Source organism: Capra hircus, chromosome 1 (assembly GCF_001704415.2).
Source record: "Capra hircus breed San Clemente chromosome 1, ASM170441v1, whole genome shotgun sequence".
Taxonomy (NCBI): Eukaryota; Metazoa; Chordata; class Mammalia; order Artiodactyla; family Bovidae; genus Capra; species Capra hircus.
The window spans coordinates 130,284,282-130,300,232 of NC_030808.1; the positions used below are offsets into that span (position 1 = coordinate 130,284,282).

The window sequence follows — 15,951 nt, forward strand, 5'->3', positions numbered from 1 at the left end:
CCTTTACAAAGAGCATCATTCCTAGGATCTGTACTATGGATGCCCACACTTAGCTTTAGCTTTTGTCTACTTAGGAAGCACACATGATTGTCCCATTCATAGGCGAGGAAGCTAAAGGTTGAAGCAGGTAACTTACTCAGAGGCATATAAAAGTCAGAGGCAGAGCCCGAATGCAGGGCCGTTGGACATCAGGAGGCTGTGCCTCTAAACGAGTGCTCACCTGCCTTCATCCTCTGGCTCCACGCAGGATGGGGATATCACTCATAGCCACCTGTGGTTTCCTCCTCACGTTAGATTTGCTCTGCAAGAGGGTGTCATTTTGGGCCGGACACTGACCACAAACAATATTCTCGTCGTAACTTTAGGAATATTTGAGGAAAAGGAAACCAGACAGACAAGAGTTCCTCTGCTTTTCTTTATTAATGAGTTGGGATACACAAAGACTTAATAAAAGTTACACAAAAGGCTCAAGCATCATCGAGATCTCCAGGCATCATTCGTTTCACGCCAATGGCCACTGGCGTAGACAATGGCTAACACTGTGTGACAGAAGCTGGGCGCTCACGGGCGCTCAGCAATTCAAGTGTCTTTCATTCTAAGTAAACCCGATGTGGAATCCCTACTCCAATGGGGGCTGCAAAGGGAGGGGACCTGCCTCTGGCTCTGGCTTGACTGTAGCATGTCTGAGGGGCCTCTGAGGGGTCAGAGCTGCCATGTGTTAATGGGTCTTGTCTCCTGGGGACAGGAAACAGGCCACAGCAGGCTCACAGGCACTCTCCACAGGAAGATCGGGGTGGGGTGGGGCACGCAAGTCCCAACCGAAGCCATCCCGCGGCCCCTGCGAGGGGCAGTCAGTGGCCATCGCCCCAGGCGTGGAGGTGCGGAGGATGGCTCGGATTGCTGGCCCTCTAAGGGGAGAAAAGGAACCCTCTCAGTGAGGGGAATCTGTGAGCGCACAGTGACAAAGGCAGGGGGTGAAGGGGTTTCAGGAATGGTGTGCTCCAGGGGGCATGACGGTAGCACAATTCAAATTAAAAACCAGTAGGAACACCAGAGTGTCACCAAAGACACAAGCCTCACTGGGCTCTGCACTCAGGGAGGAGCATGGCTACTGGTTTTCCGAACCGACCCTGCCAGGTGCCCACGTGCTGGGGGTACCCCTGGGTACACTGTAACTCAGGCCTAGGTGGAAGCCGTCACTGCCCCAAGAGCCCACAGTTCTCTAAAATGCAGAGAACCGTCTTTCAAACGTGTTATTTACCCGTCACAGCTGTGGGGGAAATGAGGTCATGGGAAATGAAGGTGGACTATTAACTCAACAGGGAGGATGCCGAAGGCCATCGTTTACCCAGTTTCTGCCTTCAGCATCGTGGGTTATGTGCTGAGTGCAGGAGAGATGCCCTGGAAGATGGGGCTGGGGTAGATGGCACTGCCCTAGTTGGGGGAGGGCCCAGAAGCAGCTGGAATCCCCTTGTCTGGTTACATTCACAGCTAAGGGCTTCATTCTAAGTCAACTGGTCTGCTTCCAACAAGACTCCCCAGTGCCACTGGGGAACTGCAGGCTCCACAGTGGTTAAGGGTGCTGGTGGTGGTCCATGCCTGAGGACGTTTCACAGCAGATGCTGCCCTGTGGGCAAGGCTTCCTGGCCTGCTCCACCACTCTCTCCATCACCGCACCTCCCTCCTTCCTTCTTCCCTGTCTTGCCTTTTCCTCATCTTCAGTTTACGGCTGCCACCCAACTGTACCTGGGCTGCTGGATGTGGCCCAGAGGAGCATGGCAGTTGGAAAGGGCCTTGTCCTGTCGGTGTTTACAAGGCCCACTAACATTACAGGGTCTTGGGAAGATCTGAATGCCTGAGCTGAATGTTCTTTGTTATCTTTCCTTTCCGACTCAGAAAAAAAGGGCCATTTAGACAAATCACGAAGGCTAATTTTCCAACAAGTTATTTCGTTCGGCAGCAGAGTCACTCTTTGGCTGTGCCCCCACCCCTTCCCCCACGTTGCTGGTGACCTCGTTGTCAGGACCATAGCATACTTTCAAAACTAAAGAAGAATCCAGGTGTCTCCACGTCCAGCTGGGTGTTCACTTGCTCCAGAGTTTCTTTCTCCAAGTGATGGCCAGGCCACCTGCTAGGGATGTTCTAGTTTGCTTGGTGGCCTGATTTGTAACAGATAGAAAATAAGGTCACTGGCCGACTGCCTCGTCTTCTGACTCTCTCTCGGGGGTGTGCTGCGGCTCCTGCTGCCCCTCCACCCTGCCCCACCCCACCCCACCCCATCTGGCTCATACCAGCAGCACCTGAGAGGCAGGTGGGCATTGTCAAGGAGCTGGGGGCTGGCCCCTTGTAGAAACAGGTGTAGGGGAGCCATGTCACCACCCCAACCTTTCTTTCTCTTCCAATTATAGTAAAGATCCAAGAGGTTAATAAAAGTTTGTGCCAGAAAGGCAACCTGTAATACTAAGTTTGCACATACTTCAAGGGGTTTTTGCTCATTTATTGGACTGAAGAAGCGAGTCAGTTGACTCAAAGGGAAAATGGCTTCAGGTCTTGGTGCTATTTTAGTAAGAACAGTATTGGATCATTTTTGGTGAAGACTTAGCACAAATTAGAATTTTCCAGATGGAGTCCATGTTAGACGACTTCAGCGTGGAGACCATTCACACCTGCTCAGTGTGTCTGTATGTATCAGAGGCACCAGACGGCGCAGGCGACGGGAGCATGCTCTCTCACAGCTGCTGCAAAGAACACAGAACTTAACCCACAACACGTGAAAAAGAAGCGAACACTTTCACACCACCAGTCAGCTTGCTTAATTTATACATCTCCAGGTTAAGGCGAAGCCCTTTAAAAACTGATGTGCCAGCCCCTCTCCTCAGCAAAATAAAATTTTGTTTCATAATATCTGTATCCTAAACCACAGTAAAGCCTTCTGGGTAAACGCATCTCTCTTCTCTCCAGTTTACAGGCTGTGAGTGGGGTCTGTTTCTCTTGAACCTCCAGCCAGGGTCCCTGTGAACTTCCCAGTCTCTCGGTCACTCTACTTTCATAATGAGTTGAGTTTTGGCACGGCTGGGAAAATTCAGTTAAAAAGAAACCCACAATATTCCAGACATGATATCGGAGAGGTCTGCTGAAGACTTGAAACTTCAGCAGGCAGTGGGTACAGACCCCTTTAATAAAATAATAGTCCCTAAAATAATTTAAAAATCTACAAAAGACACCCAGGCTCAGACACTGTGGACTAGGGGTGGGGTTGGGGGGAGCTTGATCATGGCTTGTTTTTGTACGTGGAGAAACCCTCCCACATCAAACCCACACTATGGAGTTCAGAGAAACAACATAGCCACCGAGAGAGGAAGGGATCGGACTGCGTCAACACAGGGGCTCGGACGCTGCTTTGATCACCGCTGCCTCCTCGTCTCTGGTGAGACACCGGGCCACCTGTGCCCCTCCAGGAAAGCCAGACTGTACCTCCTCCCTGCCCACCCTCCCTCTCTCCCTTCCTGTGCAAGTCCTCGGGCCAAGGGTCATGGTTAGAATGGTCTTCGATGCAGTTAGGCAGTGGAGGGTCCCGAGGGCTGGCCAGTTCCTGGTCACTGTGCCCAGGGCCTCGGGCCATCACAATATCACACACTGCAGTTTGTGGGTGCCCGTGGCCCGGTCTCCCCGCCATTTGGTTTTCTTCTTCTTCTTCTGGCTTTTTTCCGGAATCTGCTGCCTTTTGAGAGAAAGAAGGACAGAAAAGCCATGTTACAAAGGACCTTTGCTTCTCCCTGACTTCTCCTCCCTTGCTCCTGGGTCTGTGACTGGGAGGTCAGCTCTGGTTCTGGATGGGGAGGGGTGGGGGAAGAGGGGTAGGGAGGGGACATCCTGGTCCTGGATGCTGGAGGAAGAAGGCCTGGCCTGGAAAGCATCTCTAAGGCAGGGAAAGTGGGAAGGGAGAGAGGGCAGAGCAAAACCTGCCTCCTACTGGTGAGATTTCCTGATAACATGCTCCGGCTGCATTTATTTCCATCACATATAATATCAAGCTGTTATATGTCATACAGCATTGCTTCTACGTCTGTGCTTCACATTTTATTTTTTAAGATTTTTTTTAAGGTGGACCATTTAAAAATTCTTTATTGAATTTGTTACAATATTGTTTCTGGCTTACGTTTTGGTTTTTTGGCCGACAGACGTGGGAATCTTAGCTCCCTGACCAGGAATCAAACCCTTGCTCCCTGCATTGGAAGGTTAAGTATTAACCACTGGACCACCAGGGAAGTCCTGTTCATTTTTTCCTATGTCTAAAACCTGTCCTTGGAACTAGGAGGTCCATAACTAAGACATCACCCTCTCCTGGTGTGGTATCATCTCCTAACACCAGGCAAACACCCATGAGAAAATAATTTCATGAGTGCAAGACTCCCAGGTAAAGCATAAGGTGAAGGCTGCCAACCACAGTCCATGCTGGGGAATAATCAGAAAAGGAGGTTTTTGGGTGTGTGTGCATGAGTATGAGGGTGTGCACGCATTGGGGGTGGGGGGCTGAGAGATGGCAGGTCAGGAAGCGCATGGTTACAGCCTGCATGTGATTCCACAACTCTGTGCCAGCCCTAGAGGTCCCCAGCACAAGACAACAGGCTAAATGCACGTCATCTGCAAACCACTGATTAGCTGTCTCTGCAGGTTGAGGACTTTGGAAACAGGAAAGATAGAAGATGATGAGACAGCCAGGAGGCTGTCTCCGTCATCTAAGCATGAGATGATGAAGCTTTACACCTAACTATGCACAGAATGTACAAGAGACCATGGCTGGGGTTTCTGACAATCCTCACAGACCACCAGTGTGTGGGGACTGGTGAGAAGACACGTGTGCAAAGCCTCTGTGACTGCAGCCTAGGAATCGGATGCTGGTCGTTCAGCTAAAATGTGAAGGGGTGCTCTGACATCAGGGAAGAGGGGAGGGCCTACTTTTTACTGAGTTGGCAGCTTTGGTGTCGGGAGAGCCTGGGATTGGCGGGGGTGGCGGAGAGTATGGAGGCACTGCCCAAGGGGAGTCTGAGCTGCAGGATGGAGGAGATCCAGGGAGGAGGCTGCGCTGGTACCTTGGGCAGGAGAGCACTTTGTTTGCTTGTGGCTCCATCCATAGGGAGTAGGGGAAGGCACAGGTGGGTGGGGAGGACAGAGAGAGATGGACAGAGGCATAAGAAACCCAGAACAAGGCCCAGAAGAGCCCAGACCACCTTGGACAAGGTGCCCTGCTTCCGGGTGGCAAGCCTCACTCACCTAATTACTCTAACCAGGTCGTGGAAGGCTTTGTCGACGTTGAGAGGTGGGTCCTTGGCACTGGTTTCTATGTACGGAATCTGGAAGGCAAAGCGAAGTCACTGAGATACACAAAGCCCTTTTCTCTAAAAAATGCAAAATTCTCAGAGTCCCCGAGGAACCCTGCAGAGCCCCCTGGCACCTACAATCTCAAGCCTTGGGTGGCTTCTCACTCTTTATTTACTTACTATTGCTTTATTTAGAAGCTGTGTGGATTTTATTTTATTTTTTTTTTGCCTTGTTTCAACAAAACTTTATTTACAAAAACAGACGATAGTCCAATGAGCAGTGTTTCATCAGCTCCTGCTCTAAATCGTTGAGTCTGTGGTTCTTTTTTTTTTTTTTTGATGTTTGAGCCATCTTTTCTTTTTTTTTTTTAATTTTAAAATCTTTAATTCTTACGTGCGTTCCCAAACTGGATTTTATTTTTTTAATTAATTTTTATTGGAGTATAGTCACTTCACAATGTTAGTGTCTGCTGTACAGCACAGTGAATCGGCTACGTGTTTACATACAGCCCCTCTGTTTTTGGATTTCCTTCCCATTTAGGTCATGACAGGGCACTGAGTAGAGTTCCCTGTGCGGTACAGTGGGTTCTCATTACTTATCTCTGGTTTCTCACTCTTTAAAGTTGGAAAGTTTTCCTGACGGCTTTTCTGACTCTCTCTTTGTTCTTGGTTCAGAGATATTTTGGAGCCCCCTAAAAATAGAATGAAAAAGACCTTTTCATACACTTGAAGACTAAAAACTGTTTCATTTCTCATACTGACGTATGTTGTGATTCTATTCACTTTCCTCCCCGAGCTCTCTTTCTGTGCCCTGGAGGATCCTGCCCTCCTTCCCGGGTCCTCCCGAGGGCATGTGGGTGGGAAAGGGGATGCCCTGGGCAGGACTCTGCACCCTGGTGATTCTGGTGGTCTGTGCATCCCTTCTGGTCTCCAGCAGCATGCCTGGCCCAGCTCTCTCTTGTGTGCATCTGTGAGCCCAGAGCTCAGTATGTTTATAGAAGGCTCGTGTCTGCATGTTTAGGACTGAGGAGTCACCAGCCAGCTGGAGGGTGGCAGTAACTAGGAGACGTGGTTGAAGGGACCTCGTAGGTCCATGCTACCCCAAGCCTTGGGCTGGCACAGCGAGGAAAACAAAGCTTCCATGAAGTCAGGACAGAGACTCCTCCTTTCATAGGGACCCCATAAAAGCAGGAGGCACACCCCCACTTTCCTAACAAGTGGAGAGAGTGTGGGCTCCAGACAGCATGCACTGGCCTCCCCAGATGAGATGCAGGCAAGCCAGTCGTGATTAGACTGAAGAACTCTGGTATTTTTTGCAACTTTTTCCTGATTACAAAATGAAGACATTTCACTATTAACACATTGGAAAAAAACACAGCGAAGAAAATAAAAATGACCGATAGGTTAAACGTGGGGATAGGGTAAGTCGTCATCTTATCATCTTAGAGGAGGAGCAGGTTGTAAATGATTGCCCAGTACACATCAAAAAGCACCTTCCCAACAACGATCATCGCAGAAGATCAGATGTTCACACATTGCTGTGGCTTTGAGCAGGGGTCTTGCTCTATTGATCCAGACACAAAGAGCAGAGCACAAAGGCCAGGGCTCAGACCTTCGAAATTTCCAAACTTCCATTCAACAAATATTTGAGCCTCTGATAACCCTGAGAGGAAGCTGCCTTCCACTGAAGGCAATTAGGTTGTAGGCTCCCCACTGAGGTGACTGTGGGCTGTTTGGCCTCCCAGGTCTCAGTGTCCCCGACCTTGCTAATCCTCATGTTAACCCACGGAGGTAAGCAAATCAGCTATCTCCGTTTTGCAGCTGGGAGACTGAGCTCATAGTGGTGATGTATTTGCCCAAGGCCACACAGCAGCCAGCGGAGAGTCAAGATCTGGACCGGGAACACCTTCCACTTCCTGCCTGGCCTGACGTGGACAGGTAGGGGTGCTGAGGTCCACTACAGAGCCTCTTCTAAGCATGGTAGGCACCCCAATAGGTCCCGGGAGCTGGAGTTCTAGTCGATCTTTTGAGGGCAGAACAGCGTTCTCTCCTGTGGACACCCAGGGTCAGGGACCTACCCGGAGCCTCTTTGCATCCTGTAATCCTGCCAGCTTGCATGTCCCAGGTTCCTAGGGCCAGACCTCTGCTGCCTGCCTACCCCCTCACAAACACGCCAGCTGTAATATCCCCGGTCTCCAGACACTGCCACCTTTTTTCTGGGGGATTTGGCCTCTGCAGAAACACTGATGTGCATTATCTGGGTTCTTAGAATTCTAAGATTTCGTAGTAACAACACTTAAACTAGGGAAAATCATGCAACAAATGGTAATACTGTTTGGCTCCACTGAAGGGCCAGGAAATGCCACCTTCTTACATTGCGTGGGGGTGACCTGCCTTGGTCAGCTCAAGAGGAATTTGCCTTATGAGCTCGAAAATTAGGACAGGCACTAACAAGGTCATGTGGTCTAATGATAAATGAAGTTGCAGCATTTGCTGTAAAAGCAACATTAGCTGAGACACTGGAGACCTGGGTTCCAGTGGGGGTAGGTGGGGGACGCCTTACCAGACCCTGTGTCTCATTCTCTGTTACCTGAAGAATGGGGCTGCTGCTACCCCTGCACTGCCCCCTTCCCCCCATCCTTACCCACCCACCCAGAAGGGGTCTGTGAAAGCCCTCAGCATCAGCTCACTGTGTGGAGCCTGAGTCTATGGGATGGGATAGCTCCTGGCCTCTCTCTGTTCAGGATGTTGGCTGGTAGAGAGGTGGGTGCTTTCTGAGGTCTGAATCTAATTCTAAACCCAGCGGTCAGTTCAGTGCTCACCTGGAGACTTCTGAGCACACCCGTCTTGGTCGATCACTCCCTCTTCTTTGAGGCATGTCCTTTTCTTGGCTCTCAAGACCTCACTCTGGTCCTCACACATCACCGACCACTCTGTTGCTTTTTCTGCTTCTGCTCATCTCCACACATGCGTGGCACTGAACTGTCCCCAGCCTCAATCCCAGGACTCTTGCCCTACCTACAGGGGTTTCATGACTTTTTTCCTCTTGGGTTTCAAGGCACTTTTTTCTTTTTCCATGCATATAAACATATAACTATATATGTACACATAAAATTGAGGTATGATTGACATATAACGCTAATTTCAGGTGTACAACATAATGATTTGTATTTGTATTTGTCGTTGTTGTTCAGCCGCTAAGTTGTGTCCAACTCTTTGCCACGCCCATGAGCTGCAGCACACCAGGCCTCCCTGTCCTTCACTATCTCCTAGAGTTTGCTCAAACTCATGTCCATTGGGTCAGTGATGTCATCCAACCATCTCGTCCTCTATCACCCCCTTCGACTTCTGCCTTCAATCTTTCCCAGCATCAGGGTCTTTTCAAATGAGTTGGCTCTTCGCATCAGGTGGCCAGAGTATTGGAAGTTCAGCTTTGGCATCAGTCCTTCCAGTGAATATTCAAGGTTGATTTCCTTTAGGATTGGTTGGTTTGATCTTATTGTCCAAGGGATTCTCAATAGTCTTCTCCAGCACCATTCAAAAGCATCAATTCTTTGGCAGTCATCCTTCTTTATGGTGTAACTCTCACATCCACACATGACTACTGGAAAAGCCATAGTTTTGACTATACAGAACTTTGTTGGCAAAGTGATCTCTGCTTTTTAACACACTGTCTAGGTTTGTCATAGCTTTCCATCCAAGGAGCGTCTTTTAATTTCATGGCTGCAGTCACTGTCCACAGTGATTTTGGAGCCCCAGAAAGAAAATCTGTCACTGTTTCCACTGTTTCCCCACCTATTTGCCATGAAGTGATGGGACCAGATGCCATGATCTTTGTTTTTGAATGTTGAGTTTTAAGCCAGCTTTTCACTCTCCTCTTTCACCCGCATCAAGAGGCTCTTTAGTTCCTCTTTGCTTTCTGCCTTTAGGGTTGTGTCATCTGCATATCTGAGGTTATTGATATTTCACCTGGAAATCTAGAGTTCCATGTCTGGTTCTAACTATTGCTTCTTGAACTGTATACAGGTTTCTCAGAAGCCAGGTAAGGTGGTCTAGATTTCCCATCTCTCTAAGAATTTTCCACAGTTTGTTGTGATCCCCACAGTCAAAGGTTTTAGCGTAGTTTGGAATTCCCTTGTTCAGCCAGGAGTCAGGCCATGTCTCTCCTCACTCAGAACCTGCCAGTGGTCTCCCCCTCACTCTGAGTAAAAGCCCTTAATGCCTTACCCCACTGTACCCACCTTGCTCTGACTTCACCTCCTGTTACTCACCCCTCCCGTTCCTTCTGCTCTGGCCTCCTTTCACCTCCCTGCTGTTCCTCAAACTCCCACAGCAGGGTCTTTGGACTGCTGGATTATCCCTCTGCTAGAACATTCTTTCCCCAGATATCCAGAGAACCTACTCCCTCATCTCCCGTCAGTCCTGGCTGACATGCACCATCTAGCAAGGCTATCCCTGGTCACCTATTTGTAAAAGTGTGCCCCCTGCCCCCCCACTCCACGTTCCCTCCCTCTCTCCCTAACTTACCTTCCCCCAGAGCATGTTACCTTTGGGCACACTCTAATTTACTTCGTTTACTTATTTTTTAAAAAGCTGGGTTTTAAAAAATTATTTATTTATTTGGCTGCACTGGCTGAATCTTAGTTGCAGCATGTGGGATCTAGTTCCCTAACCAGGGATGGAACCCAGGCCCCCTGCATTGGGAGCTTGGAGTCTTAGCCACTGGACCACCAGGGAATTCCCTGCTTTGTTTATTGACTGTCTTCTGTCACTAGAAGTCAACACCTGAAGCATGGAGTTTTGTATCCCAGGACACAGGACGGTTGAATGAACATGTGAATGAACACAGAAGGCAGAGATAAGCAAAACTAACCCACAGTCAACCCTTTCCTCTACTCGCAGAGCTAAGCGCCCTGGGCAGAGGGAAGCGATAATTCTGTAGACTTCCCGGGAGGCTAGCTGGATGTCTACATAACTGACTAGTGAGGCCAGCACATGGCTGGGCCAATGCAGGGGACGGGTGGGAAAAAGCCCAGTGACTCCACCATCCAGTGGGTAAACGGGCATCACAATGAATAGAAAAAAAACCCAAAAAACTTAAAGATGTCTGCGACATGCACTGTGGGCTGGGCCAACCTGGGTTTGATCACTTCCAAGATGAAGACAGTAGCGCCTACCTCCATGTGTGGCAGCCGGGAGTAGATGCTCCCCCAACACAACGCCTGGCACGAGCCGGGCTCAGTGAAGGTGGCTGATCTGACGGTTCCGAGCACAGTCAGGTGCTGGCTCAGAGACAGAAGCCAACTCTTTGCATGGCCCCAGTGATGAACCTGCCGTGTCAGGGCCAGGGCCCTCCCCAGAGCAGGGCCTCTACTGACTGACAAGGACATGCTTTCTCTCTAGGTTGGCATCTTCTTTCACAAAATATCCCCCACACTGCACATGCCCCATCCCTATGGAATCCAGCCCCATGACCTAGGAGGTCTGCAGGACCGGGACTGCAGGAGTGAGCTGACACTGACATCCCCTGAGCCCCCGAGTCCAACACACACACACACACACACACACACACACACACACACACACCACCTACATTGTGTTTGGTCGCCATTTCTTTTCCTTGCTCCCTGGTGATTTTCCTCAAATGCATCAGATCGACCTTGTTGGCCACGAGGATCATCGGGAATGACTCCCTGGGGAAAAAAGGAACAGCAGCTTGTGAGCTTCCCCTGGTGAAGGCGGGGCACCCTCGCCTCAGGCCTGACCCAGCACATAGCACCTCCCTATGGGCCTGAGGCTGACTTCAGAGCCTTTCCTTCCGCATCTCCAGGGATGGAAGAAGGGCCTGTGGGCTGCTCGCTGCCTTGGTTTGAAGCCTCATGCCTGTTGCAAGGTGAGTGGGGACCCTCCTGGGAACCCCGTGGCTTTACACTGTCTGGGCCAGCGGCTGGGTTCTTGGGCCCACTTCCTCCCATCTCCCAGGCACCGTGACACACGCCTATGCAGGCCATCATGCTGTGGCCATCAGCAATGACTCATGAAGAGTACCAGGGCCAGGGGTGGGCACACAGCTGCCCCTCAGCAATGGCAGCTACAGAATCAGGATGGCTCCCAGGAGAGTCAGGAAGGGATCTGGAGGCATGTCTGCCTGAAAGTTTCCGAAGGACACGTGTGGCCACACTCCTGTCCCAAAGTCAATGAAATGCCCATCTCACAGCATCTTTGTCAGCAGTGAGTATTTTCATTAAGAAGTTGTAATTTGATGGGTGAAAAATGGTACTTTATCCTGCTTTCTTGTACTTCTTTGATTAGCAAGAAAGTTGAATATCTTCCCACATCTGTGTCATTTATGTTTTCTCTTTAGAGATTCCTATAGTCAAGGGTTTAACCCACATTTATCTCTTAGAACTTTATGTGGATGTATGTGTACATGTATGTAAGCATCTTTATCTTGAAAAGTTACTAACACTTTGTCTTTAAGATAGGTGTTAACTGGACTTTTCAAATTTACTGAGATTTGTTCAAAACTCCTATTAGTTTGTCCTTTTGTTTTTATACTAACCTCTTGAAGAGCCGATTAACTGAAAAGACCAGTTGGACTTATAAAAATTTCAAATTATTTAACTACTCCACATTATGCTACGGGAAACACGAGCCTTTACCTGTTGCTATTGTTTAGTTGCTAAGTCGTGTCTGACTGACTCTTTTGTAGCCCCACGGACTGTAGCCTGCTAAGGCTCCCTTATCCAGAAGACTTCCCAGGCAAGAATACTGGGATGGGTTGCCATTTCCTCCTCCAGGGGATCTTCCTGATCCAGGGATTGAACCTGAATCTCCTGCAGTGGCAGGCGGATTCTTTACCATTGAGCCATCTGTTAAGCCCAAGCCTTTAATTAGAGGCTTATAAATCTCACAGTCAAATGTGATTTAACCAATTACAATGTACACTGGAGAGAAAATTCACTTTTCCTTTGGCTGTAATAAAATTTGGTTAAATTGGAGCTGAAAAACAGATGTTATTTATGGTTGCTTGAGTCATCAGTGGGGACAGTTTAGGCAAGATGGGAGGGAGCCAGCCCCTCGAGGCTGTGGATGCATGTCGACCCCTCTGCCATGTAGAAAGGACTAGGGTGGGAGCTGGTGGGAGTTGGAGGAACCAAGGGCTGAATTCAGCTCTGCTCCTTGAACCTCAGCTTTCACCTGAAGACCTGAGAGAGATAGACAGAGCCTGCCCTGAGCCAGGCATGGGGTGTCCCAGCCCTCACCTGTCCTTGACGCGCAGGATGAGCTGGTGGAAGCGGTCCACGTGCTCGAAGCTGGCCTTGTCCGTGACCGAGAAGACGATGAGGAAGCCGTCCCCCGTGCGCATGTACTGCTCCCGCATGGCGCTGAACTCCTCCTGTCCGGCCGTGTCCAGAACTGCAGTGGGAGGAGGCCACTCAGGGGCTGGAACCATCCGTCTGGGAGCCCCTGGGGCCTGCAGACCCCCAGGCTACAGCTGCGCCCCCTTGGGGTGCTTCATGGAGCTGTCTCCACGAGGCCCCCCGGCTGTGCTGTCAGGAACCAGCAGGGCCTCAGGCACCTTAGTGTGAGGCTCTGACTGACTTTTTTGTGGACCCACTGATTCTACCCCATTAAGGCTCCCTGGGCCTTAATTCTCTGTCTGAATAAAAAGCCTCATGAAGTCAGTGATCACCTCTGTGGCAGAACTCCTCAGGAGTCCCCAGACCTGGGCCTGGAGCCCTCAGCAGCCCTTACAAGCTGAGTCTTGGGGAGGTCACTGACTCTCTGAGTCCTTGTTTCTTCATTTGTAAAATGGACACAGTGCCTCTACTTGGCAGCCCCCTGGAAGGAGAGGCCCTGGAGCAGCCTACGGGAAGCCCGAAGAGGCCTTCCCAGGTCAGAAAGGGTCCCCAGCCCTGTGTGCAGGGGACCAGGGGACGGGGCAGCCCCCTGAGAGCCAGGGTCTTTGTCGCCAAGGATGGGGATGCTGCAGGCCTCCTGGGATCTGGGAACTGAGGCAGCTGAGGAGACAGAGGCTGGGGGGACCATCTCCCCAAAGGCTCTTCCCCTCACTGTCCCCAACCCCCGCCCCATAAGCCTATTCTTCAGAGATAATGGTTCTCCCTGATTGTTTCAGAGGTCACAGCCACAGCTGAAGGGGAGGCTCTCTTTAGACCTGCAAGCCGGACAGGCTCCAGGCCCATGGGGGTTGTGAAATTTAAACCCTTCAGTGGCTTGCAAACTTCTGCTGCCTGCCACCCCTCCCCATTCCCCCAGCTCTCTACCTCTGACCACACACCTCGCCTCTCCTGGAGGCTGTGCAGCAGTTGGTTACAGATTCTGAAGCCCGATTCTGGGCTGAGTCTGGCTCCGCATTCCCAGAGTGCGACCCTGTACAAATTCGCTTCTGCCTCCTATTCCTAAGATGGGGCTGGTCAGGGTTGTCCTGAGTTAATATACTAAGGCCATTAGAGCAGTGCTGACACAAAGAAGTCCCTTAGGAGCGTCTGCTGTGAGTATCTATCCTCTCCTGGGGCTCCTTTCCCCAGCCATTCCTCCTCCCTGCTCCTCTTTCCTTGGTGAGCTGATACTGATTCACAGAATACTGCTGCCTCAGCCCTGATTCTCCACCCCCATAGAGGCTCTTCATGGCTCTGTTCTCACTGCCCATTTAAAAGGCCCCTAGCTGGACTGTCAGTTCCCAGAGGCAGGGACCTGGTTCGTGTGTCACCCATCTACTCGGAGCCTGGCATAAACAGCACTCAACAGTAGCTGAGTGAATTAATGAATGTGAAGTCTATTCACTTTCATTCATTCATTTATTCAAGAAATATCTGAGCATCTACTGTGTGTCTGGCAGTGTTCTAGGCACTACGCATACAGGGGAATGGGACAAAATCCTTGCCCTCATGTGACTTACAATCTAATAGGAAGACAGATAAACAAATGAATGGATGCTGTAATTTCTAGTAAAGATGGGTATATACTAGGAACAGTAGCACCAGTTGGAGGTATCTGGTGGAAGTTGGTGTCATTTTGGATAGGGAAAGATGGCATCTCTCCTCCTTTAGGAGAAGCTTTTGAGCAGTGACTAAATGATGGGGGTGGGGGAGCCATGTGGCCAACGGCAAGAGCATTCCGGGCTGAGGGAACATGGTGGGGTGGAGGTGTGCAAAGGCAGGCTGGCTGAACTGGGGAAGTGGAGGGACTGCTGAATGGAAGATGGGGGGAGGTGGGGCAGGTCAAGGGTGGGTGGGACTGCTGCGTCTGGGTAAGGCTGACTTCATTCTCTGCAGAGACTGGGCAAAAGAGAGATGATCTATAGGACATTTGAAAAGTTTACCCTGGTTGTTGGGGAAATCCAGACCAAGAGTAGAAGCAGGGGCACTAGGTAGGCAGTTATGCAGTAATCCAGCAAGACAAGACGGAGAGTTGGACTGAAGGTGGGGTGAGGTGGCTGCTGTGAGAAGTGGCCAGATTCAGGCCACTATCTAGGACAGAGCCAACAGGGGCAGGGTGTTCTGGAGGGAAACATGAGGATGCGGGGGTGAGAGAGAAGAGCATTGAGGCTGGTGGCTGTTTGGGGGCTGAGCCAAATGAATGGTGGTATCATATCCTAAATGGGGGAAGATGGTGAATAACAGGGTTAGGGGGCACTTAGTTTCTGACACACTTCAGAACCTCTCAGACATGTATGTGAGACTTCCAACAGGCATTTGGAGACTTAAGTCAGAAAAGCAGAAGAGGGGCAAGAGATACAGATGTAGGAGTTGCCAGTGTGTGGACGGCCAGGAAAGCCAGAGCACAAGCTAGGCAGGAATCCACATCCCAGGCAGGACCCCCAGGAATCCACATCCCAGGCAGGACCCCAGGAATCCACATCCCAGGCAGGACCCCCAGGAATCCACATCCCAGGCAGGACCCCAGGAATCCACATCCCAGGCAGGACCCCCAGGAATCCACATCCCAGGCAGGACCCCCAGGAATCCACATCCCAGGCAGGACCCCCAGGAATCCACATCCCAGGCAGGACCCCCAGGAATCCACATCTCAGGCAGACACTGTGGGATCAAGCCTGAGAAAGTGACCGTGTCCCCACAGCCCGTACCCCACACATAAGAGCCTGGGTCTCCTCACGTGTGACAGCAGGGCTCCTGGGTCTTCAGGTCCTTTAAGTTCTGACATCCTATAATTCTTTGGTTTGGATATTAATAATTAATGAAGGGGTTAAGAAAATAAGATCTACAGCTGAGGACCAGTTGGGGGACTGAGGCAGTTTCCCCAGTTTATTTGGGAGGAGGGATAAAGACTGACCTTCACCCAGAGGGAGTGAATCCCACCTAGAACTGCAGTCAACAAAACAGATGCAAATGGCATGGGTTTGACTAGAGTGGGAATGGCAAGGCCTGAACTGAGAAGACATTCAGGTAATATTGTAATTCATGTATGCACAGATTTTGAGGGTATATACTACCTGAAACAAAAGTAGAGATCTGGGATATCTACAAATACCATCATTTGGAATTTAAAAAAAAAAATTCAACAGGGAGTTGAAAATCAAAATGGACCCCTCTAGAAAGGAAAAATAGTTATTCCAGACATCAATCGCCTTATAAATTACATTATG

The 15,951-nt window shown here is 50.2% G+C and overlaps 1 protein-coding gene across 6 annotated transcripts in view; it reads right to left on the minus strand.

Moving 5' to 3' along the window:
- MRAS (muscle RAS oncogene homolog) overlaps nucleotides 402-15,951 on the minus strand; it is a 67,838-nt gene continuing 52,288 nt past the window's right edge. For 4 of the 6 annotated variants that reach the window (XM_018049940.1, XM_005675512.3, XM_018049939.1 and 1 more), the window contains 4 exons: nucleotides 12,587-12,740; nucleotides 10,915-11,014; nucleotides 5,275-5,354; nucleotides 402-3,721 (listed from right to left, as the gene is read on the minus strand). In XM_018049940.1, the coding sequence (XP_017905429.1) occupies nucleotides 3,622-3,721; nucleotides 5,275-5,354; nucleotides 10,915-11,014; nucleotides 12,587-12,740 (434 nt within the window). In that variant the 3' untranslated portion in view covers nucleotides 402-3,621. Of the gene's footprint in view, nucleotides 3,722-5,270; nucleotides 5,355-10,910; nucleotides 11,015-12,586; nucleotides 12,741-15,951 lie in introns of those variants that run through there. The other 2 variants (XM_018049947.1, XM_018049945.1) reach the window with 2 other exon arrangements.